Source organism: Cephus cinctus, unplaced genomic scaffold (genome assembly GCF_000341935.2).
Source record: "Cephus cinctus unplaced genomic scaffold, Ccin1 Ccin1_scaffold0129, whole genome shotgun sequence".
NCBI classification, from domain to species: domain Eukaryota; kingdom Metazoa; phylum Arthropoda; class Insecta; order Hymenoptera; family Cephidae; genus Cephus; species Cephus cinctus.
Window position 1 is genome coordinate 865,877 of NW_014332862.1, and position 8,880 is coordinate 874,756.

Sequence of the window (8,880 nt, forward strand, 5' to 3'; positions counted from 1 at the left end):
CCCCCCCTCCCTTCCTTTTCCCTTGTATACCTACACTTTCCTCCACCTATACGTATGTACTCTCCACGTATATATACATGTTCACGCACAGGAAAATGGTGGGACTCACTAGCCATCTTCATTTTAAGCATCCGTTCCCCTTCGGCCTCTGTTTCTCTGCGCGTTGCTCGACGCTACGGTCGACGCCGCCGCTGCTATTTGGCCGCAATCGCACCTCCTTCCAACGGCAAACATTCACCCTGCTTTTTATCAGAAAAGCGTATCCTGCTTTTGCGTGGTTACCTGGGCGATACTGGTGCACCACGGTAACCCCTTCGACGTTACACGATAGACCCCTAAGACCTGTATGTACACGCTGAATACGTTCGAGTGACAACTGGATAAGATCCACCGGGGTCCGGGCTTTTACAATACTCCCTCACTCAAGTACAGACGCCATTTTGATAAGATCCTAGAGTATCGTGTATTCCTTTCGTTTTTTTACTATCTAGTTTTACCTGGATACAGGTGTCCTCCTACTCGTGGGAGACCATTTACATTGCAGGATATCGTAACACCAGAGAAATGCATACGGTGCTCGAGGATTACTTGGTTTATTTTTCACTTTTAAGAATCCTTAGTTTATTCGAGAGCTTTATATCTCTACGGAAACATATATATTTGGTGAGTCTAACAGGACCGATCTTATGAGTTCACTTGAACCAGTCGATGATGTATTTTTAGCGTATATGTATGTTTTTGTATAATAAAATTTCATGCTCTTTTCAGGCTGTTTCGCAATGAGCGACAGATCATGCCCATTGGACATTGGTTGCCAGTTCGAAATTCGCCCCTTGGAATTGTCTAACACGTATCGCTAGAGTTCCATCAGGTACACAGGAGTACTCTGGAAATCTTGAAGCACTGGACTGAATGAAAGAGTAACGGGATAAAGGAAAAGAAAAGAAATTAATATATTTCTCAAGATTAGAAACGTTTATCAACATACCAAAGCTATTCGTCTCTGATTCGAACTGGAAACCATCGTCGTAACTCTGTCGTGGAATCTTTGAAGGAAAAAAAAAAAAAAGAGAAAAGCGTACTCCTGCTGCCAATCCGCTGAATTGAAATGGAACCTCGTCGGCCGATACGAATTTTCGTACGAGTCCTTCCGGATCGATGAGTCTGTTGCGTTACAAGACCTAAAATAGAGCCGTAAAATCGTTTTATTTGTTGATCTCCCGTTGCTTCGTTAATGATAGTCAGCCAGCGTAGTTCCATGTAAATTCAGCAAGATAAGGGAAACCGTTGTAAAAAGCATTCGAAAATCTCCTTTGACCCAGTCACGTCACTGCATATAGACATACATAATACATACGCACGATTTCTCGATTTGCGGATAATAGAAACGCGGTTGGAATTGGCTGACAGAATCAAAATTTCTATAAAGGCTTGAAAAAAAAAAAAAAAAAGTCAAAAAATTAACATAAACATTTGTTCGCAGTCCTCTGGTCACTATAAATCTCTTTACCTGACTTTTCTTTTTAGTCTGCCTCGTTATGACATTACTAGTTTCAAGTTGTCTGGTCTGCTTGACGCTTGTATTCACGGCAATTAAATTAGCCGTCGTTGTCCGCCATACTGAGAAAAATAAAAAATATATCGGATACTCCTGATTACACGCCTAATCCGTAAATCAGGACGTTATCACGAAAATTCAATATCTCCTTAATATTACTTTGTTGACGTCTCACCTCTGTTACTGCTACTAGTACTACTGTCTATTTTTCACATCTTTCTCTCTCACTCTGTACTCTACGTATATATGTAACTTAGCTCCATTACTCTCTTACTTATCTGTCCATACATTCTATGGCTGGACCTTTCAATTGTGAACAGAAAAAGGAAGAAACAGCAATAGTAGAGTTTGGGTTTTTTTGTCATGAAAATTACAGTGGCAAGCGCGGAGCAGCAGAGGTCGGAATCCCCTGCAAGCACGCAGAGTCAGAAACTTGAGAATCCGGACTCGACTAAGGATATGACTAGTAAAGATGGGATCGGGCCCAAAGTCATGAACAAAGGGGGCGGTAAGGGGGGCTGGCTGAAGGCCCCACTATCGGAGGCCCAAGAGCCCCACGGTGAGTGACCTATTGATCGCATCCGATCGAATCATGATCGAATGGTGACCATTGCGGACGAATTTTAATTTACACTCAGCCACCGGGACGATCGGTACAGTTGTCGATCCGCGGTTGGCATTTACTTCCCGTCGATTAATTTATAATCTGACTCAACTTCTCTCTAGGCACTTTGCTCCAACGATCCGACATGATTATCTGTGTATTATTTACCTATAGAAATCAATCTATAAAAAGTCTTATTGTTCCAATGAAAAAAACTGTACCAAGTAGTCTCTCTGGATTGTACTGAAAAAAAAAATGTTAAATTTTTTTTTATTTTCCTGGTATCCTCGTCAACGCGATTTTTGACAACCCCCATATTTTTCAAACCGCGCTGCTACTTAGTATCGGTATAGACGTTGGAATACAAGTTGTGTATGCAATTAGATAATATACTATATTATAAACTCCGTGTCTTTATGCGTTTCTTTACGTTTGTTTATTTGATAAAAATTGTTTTCCTTCTTCATCGTGTCTATGTGTAAAAATCGCAATGGTGTCTCGTATCGAATAGCTGTTTAGATTTGTCATTGAATCTCGCATGGTATTACGCAAAGTGCTCTTATAAGAGAATGTAGATACGATTAAAAAAAAGCAACAATTGAACGAATCGAATAATGACTTCTACTCGGGGGTTTTTTTTTGTGAAAGTGAGAAGAGAGCGGTTGAACTTCTTTTTAACTTGGACTGATTCTCTGGGCCTATCCGATCCTAATTTTTGGTCGATCTATTACGGCGGCGTATTAGGGATACGAGATATATCCCGTTGGATGACATAACGACTTGCGAGTCTTGGAATATATTTGTGGAATGGAAGCCAGTGATGATACGAGGCTACAGATTCAGCGGCGGGATTACGCGTTCAAGTTCTTTGTAATCTTGGTGATCGCCATTAGTACTGGTTGAATTCACTGTAAGGCCAAAGAGACAGTAAAGCGGGTAAAAATCTCCGACCCCTTCCTCATAGTCATACAGCTGGGGTCTTGGTAACTTCTTTGTAAAAAAAAAAAAAGTATTTTTTACATGAAGATTCCCGTACAGTTAATATTTTTTAAATAGTTCGATTCGCTTTACAGTAATTCTTAACAATGAATCTTCTTGCCGAGTCGTAACGTGCGGTGGGAACGAGGATTTTATATACTCTAGAATTTTGCATTGGGACTTAATATAGTATCTACTAATTTTAATACCCTTTACGGAACTCTAGCGTCTCTTGTACTCGTTGGATACCGTTTGGTTCGATTGGGAGAAAATTTATTGATTTTTTCTTTTTTAAATATTTTAAATAATCCCGCCGCGTAAAATGACGATTCTTTAGTAATCTGAGGCTTCGCGCGAAATCTGTTTCGAGTTTGGTTTAATTTTTTTTTTAATACAGAAAAAGTCGAAATTGACAATTTGGTTGCTTTTTTTAATTGCTCGTTATACAGCGTAGATGTTGTTGTTGTTATTATTATTAATTTTGATACTGTGAGTTTTGATTGTTTCTGCCATCTACCTGCGTTTCGCTTACGAATCACCGTCATTTTGTTGCTCGTTACAAATGCACAAATTAGACACACATATTCGACCAGTCCATATAGTCACCAATAACTGTGTAACGTTAATACCTTTCATTAATTCTTCCCGAGATCGTGGAGAGGTTACAGTACTTTATTTCAATTTAAAAATATTTATTATACAAACAGTACCGTACGTTTACACGATCTTTACGGTAAGAAATTCACGTAGTCCAATTTACCTTGAAAATCTTAGTTGCTCTATGTTTTTCTACATATCCCATACTCGCGTCAATCGTCCAATAAAGCTAATCAGGGATATCGAATTAAATTGATACTCATAAATAATTTTATTTTGGGGTAACGCACTTTAAATTTAGCCTTGCACCGTATCTCTGGCATGGTAGTAATATACATGTGTTCTCTGTTGTCATCCGAATCATTGGCATTAATACGTGAAACTTTAAACGCAGGTATGGATGAAGGAGCTGGCGGCGGAGGCGTTTCGGAATTAAGTACCAAACAACGCCACCAGATGAAGCACAGAGAGTTGTTTCTCTCGCGGCAAACGGAAACAATAGCTGCCACCCTAATAAGAGGAAAGTGCTGCGTTACCTTGCTGAACGAGACTGAGTCCTTACTGAGTTACCTTAACAAGGAGGACTCCTTTTTCTACTGTCTGGTTTTCGATCCGACACAACGGACCCTGCTCGCTGACAAAGGTAAGCTGATTGTTAATGGCAGCGAGAAGGAGGAAAAGAAGAAACTAATATTGTCAGGGATTGGTTTAAAATTGGTACTCTTCTTTTTTTAACAGGCGAGATCAGAGTTGGCAGTAGATACCAGGCCGATAGTATCGCATCGGTGTCTTTGACTGCCGCTGAAAGAGAATCGGATCCTCGTAGATTACAGGATCTAGAAACCCTGGTGTGGACTCCACGTCACTCGTTAACCGATCGACAGATCGATCAGTTTCTTGTTGTCAGTCGATCGGTTGGTACTTTTGCGAGAGCTCTCGACTGCTCATCCTCCGTCAAGCAACCATCCCTGCACATGTCAGCGGCTGCTGCGTCTAGAGACATTACCCTCGTGAGTAAAGACTGCTAGTTAATTATTATATGCATTTGGTAAGTAATTCGTTTTTAACGTCTGTCATTGTGTATTTAGTTTCACGCGATGGATACCCTGCATCGGCACTCTTATGACGTAGCCAAAGCCATGTCCTCCTTGGTACCCAGTTCGGGTCCTGTACTCTGCAGAGACGAGATGGAAGAATGGAGCGCTTCCGAGGCTAATTTATTCGAGGAGGCCCTTAATAAGTATGGGAAGGACTTCTCTGACATTCGTCAAGACTTCGTGAGTATTCGTCGTGTAGAATATGCTTGTCTATAGTCATTGTTATTCCTCTTCGTGCATTAAAATTATTGGTCTGTCTGTAGTTACCCTGGAAAACGCTGAAGAACGTCATTGAGTACTATTATATGTGGAAGACGACGGATCGTTATGTACAACAAAAGAGGGTAAAGGCCGTCGAGGCTGAAAGCAAATTGAAACAAGTTTATATACCAAACTACAACAAAGCGCCATCTTCGTCAACCGCGCCTAATATAACCACCGTTGTACCAATGGGCAATAGTAACAGCAGCAACGGGAAGACCGCTAGTATTCTCAATGGTAGTAGCAATGGTAACATCACGGGCGATGCTAGTGGAATGCTTGTCGTTGGCGTTGGCGGAAAACCCTGTGAAAGTTGTCAAATGTCACAAAGTCCTCAGTGGTACGCCTGGGGTCCGTCGCATATGCAATGTCGACTCTGTCAGTCCTGCTGGCTGTATTGGAAGAAATATGGAGGGCTCAAGGTATGCTGTCACTAATCATTGTCAGCTACTGGGAATTCAAAAAAGTTCATAATTTCATTTTTCGTATCAGTTCCAATCAATTCACTCCACGTTTCAGGTGCCAACGCGCATCGACGACGTAGACCTGGACCGCAAAAGAGGCGGTGCAGGGTCTGACGAGGAAGGAAAAGGAATAGGTGGTGCTCATCGACCACACAGATGCAGCATTCCGTCGTGTGGCAAAGAATTCAAGCTCAAGGCTCATCTGAGTCGTCATTACGCTAGTGCACACGGTGTGGATTTGCGCGGAAGTGGTACTGGAGGGGGTGGCGGTGGTGGTTCACCGAGACCTGTCATGAAAACACGATCAGCCTTTTACCTACGTACCTCGGCACTGGCGCGTGCAGCGCGCAGACTTTGTGCGGCTCAATTGCGAACGCGTCACGCAGCACGTGCTCCGCATCAACCCGTGAATGCAGCACCTCTACGTCACCTTTGTGCTTCACCTCAGCTCACATCCAAGAGTCCTGCCGAACTCCGCCTTTTGGCACGAGCTGTTCGACCTCGACCCCGTCCTCGTGTCACCGATATTGCCACTCGTCTAGGCGATCATCCATCGCCTCGGCAACCCGGTGATTGGGACTGGCTGGCTCTTACGGCACCGGCTCAACGGAAACAACCTGATCGTGTTTCGTTTCCACGACCACCCAAGGCGCCTGGTACGCGATGAATTTTTTCGTATTGTTAATGTTTAAGCAAAACCTTTGTTCTTCATTTTTTATTATTTACTCACGTCTCCATATTCTCTTTTCTTTTATATAGACGGCAGTCTGCTGTATGAGAGAGTACCAAACAAACCGGAAGTAGACAGACTGCCACTAACTCCACCCCAACCTCAACCTGCTATGCAGACACAACAGACTATTCTAAAACGCACAAGGCCGCCGTTCGACGAGATCAACGGCTCGGATGGTAAGTTACATAAAGAATTTCGTTCCCCTTTTTTTGGGGTAGCATTGAACCCCCCGTATTGAATGCTGTCTCTGTTTATTGGCTTCTACTCGGATGTGGATTGGGATGAAGGTAAAGAATAAAATTGGCCATACGCACTTTACATGCACCTCTCATACGAATGAAGCCACATCACTTTTATTTAGAGTCGCAAACAACTTTCAGCGTAGTCAAAGAATTCTGTGCGTAAATTCAGCTCACGAGTATTTTATTTTTCGCAGGTATAGCCCTGAACGCAGGGCTTCCATGCGGACCACCAGCTAAAAGGGCCCATCATTCCCAGCAGTTGCATACAAAACATGCTCTGGAACACGTAGCACCTAGCGTACTTCCTTTAGCACCACCACTTAACGGTAGAGCCGCCCATCCTCATTCTCTTCCTCACGGACCACCTCTCTCTAGAAGCAATGCACGGAAGCAGGTGATTTCATGGATGGATGCACCCGATGATGTATACTTCCGGGCCTCGGATCAGGCCAAGTAAGTATCTCCTTTTCGTGGAGAGTCATTACTAGAAGATACAATAAAGTGACAATCATTAACGCGTCGCTTGTTCTTTTTTCTCGTAGGAGACTCAGAAGGACACTCTCATCGGTGGAACTACGGAGAGCTGCGCGCAAACCTTGGCGCAGATTACCGGCTCCTCTGCATCCTCCTCATCCACAAAGGGCGTCACGGGGTGACGACATGGTGGTCATTCTCGACTGAACAACTAATACAATCCGTTAGGCAAACTAATATGAATCAGTCAACCACAGAGAAATTATGATGTAACTGTACCCTTAATACCACAGTGCTCGGAACCACAATTGCGATTTATGTTCTGTGATGGGCAGCTCGTCGATTCTCAACGCGAAGATCGATGGCTGTTCTAAAATTTCTCAGTGCCCTTTGGTGTAGGGTCGTTTGCTTCGAGTGAATTGGGTTGGCTGGTTGGGTGACTGGGCTGCTGGATACTGCAGGTGGGAAATAGGGTGGGACTGGGTGGGTGGTGGGTGGAAGGATGGTTAGGTGGTTTGGAAAGGGTAAGGGAGTGAAGAAGAGGTGGGTAGGGCGGAGAAGAGGTGGAGGGACTATGTGAACTGGCAGTGGTACGGTCGATCGAGACGAATCCGGAAATCTCACTCTGCCGTGTTGCGCGCACCAGTGACGCTGGCATGCTCCCAAAAGAAGAAAGAAATAAAAGAAAAATAAATAAACGGCAAACAAACATGATGAAAATATGCATGTACGTATGGCCGGAAGACAATTTCTCTGGAATTAATGTTGATTGAACTTAACGAATCGAGTCATTCGCCGTGAATCACGATTTTCTATTCGTATTAATTAATTATTGTTGTTATTAATAATAATAATTATTATTAACTGAATGTACATATACATACATACCACACACATTCATACACGCATAGCCAGGCAAATAATGTTCAGGTATGTGGACACGACTTTGAAGTTGATAGGAATCTGGCCACGTGCGCGCGCAACGGCTACTACACGCGCACGTTGCGCTCGCTCCTCGTGTCGGATGGTAAATCAATGCGTAACGATCATAATGATAATGCTGATGATTGCGGTGAGGATGATTATCATAATGATGACGATTACGGTTACGTGGGGGAAGCTGTTGATGCTGACGATGAATAACGATAACAGTGTGAGGACGTAAATGGAGTGCGTGAGGGATGAGTGTACGTCTCGTGAGAATGAAAAATGATTTAAGATGAGCAAAAGAGCGAACCGCGTGAGAGTGCGTGTTGTGTCGCGAATTGAGAGTGCGGATGCTGCGTGCATCGATGAGCGCGTCAGAGCCGGAGAGAACGAGGTTGCGCGCACGAGATACAGCGAGAGAGCGTGAGAGAAAGAATGCTCATTGTGAATATTTTTATTAAATTTTCAAGTTTGATGACATCCGTCGCAACAATTAATAAATAAACATAAGCATGAGTAAGTGGGAAAATATCTGTATTCATCCTCTCCGGTTATTCCATCCTCGCGGGACGCCATTGCCCGTTTCTCTCTCGTGACTGCTTACGCCGACGTTTCTCTTGCATCGATTATAAGTTATCTTTTTTTTATAATTATTACGACCGGATAAGTTCTCTCTCACTCGACGATAAGGATACTGCTAGTTGCGATTAGCATATTCGAGATGTACGATTTAATTTTTTTTTCTTATAATTATTAGGTTTTCTTAACAAATATACTGTAGCGGATCGTCTTGACGTCAGGTATGGTTCGTGACTGAAACTTTGGTACGGATAATATCGATATTGTTCTTGACTTTACGAAATTCGATGAGTCCAGATCATATTTTTGTGCGTTTTCCATCCCTCCAAAAAAAAAAAAAAAAAAAAAAAAAAAAAGAAAAAAAAA

At 42.9% G+C, this 8,880-nt stretch overlaps 1 protein-coding gene across 6 annotated transcripts in view; it reads left to right on the forward strand.

The window, feature by feature from the left end:
• LOC107262857 (metastasis-associated protein MTA3) overlaps positions 1-8,870 on the forward strand; it is a 14,305-nt gene extending 5,435 nt beyond the window's left edge. For 2 of the 6 annotated variants that reach the window (XM_025080191.1, XM_025080188.1), the window contains exons 4-13: positions 1,935-2,117; positions 4,132-4,380; positions 4,476-4,747; positions 4,826-5,014; positions 5,098-5,517; positions 5,588-6,215; positions 6,319-6,468; positions 6,550-6,579; positions 6,729-6,987; positions 7,077-8,870. In XM_025080191.1, the coding sequence (XP_024935959.1) occupies positions 1,935-2,117; positions 4,132-4,380; positions 4,476-4,747; positions 4,826-5,014; positions 5,098-5,517; positions 5,588-6,215; positions 6,319-6,468; positions 6,550-6,579; positions 6,729-6,987; positions 7,077-7,215 (2,519 nt within the window). In that variant the 3' untranslated portion in view covers positions 7,216-8,870. The remainder of the gene's footprint in view (positions 1-1,934; positions 2,118-4,131; positions 4,381-4,475; positions 4,748-4,825; positions 5,015-5,097; positions 5,518-5,587; positions 6,216-6,318; positions 6,469-6,549; positions 6,580-6,728; positions 6,988-7,076) is intronic. The other 4 variants (XM_015729473.2, XM_025080190.1, XM_025080189.1 and 1 more) reach the window with 4 other exon arrangements.
• The last annotated feature ends 10 nt before the right edge of the window (positions 8,871-8,880 follow it).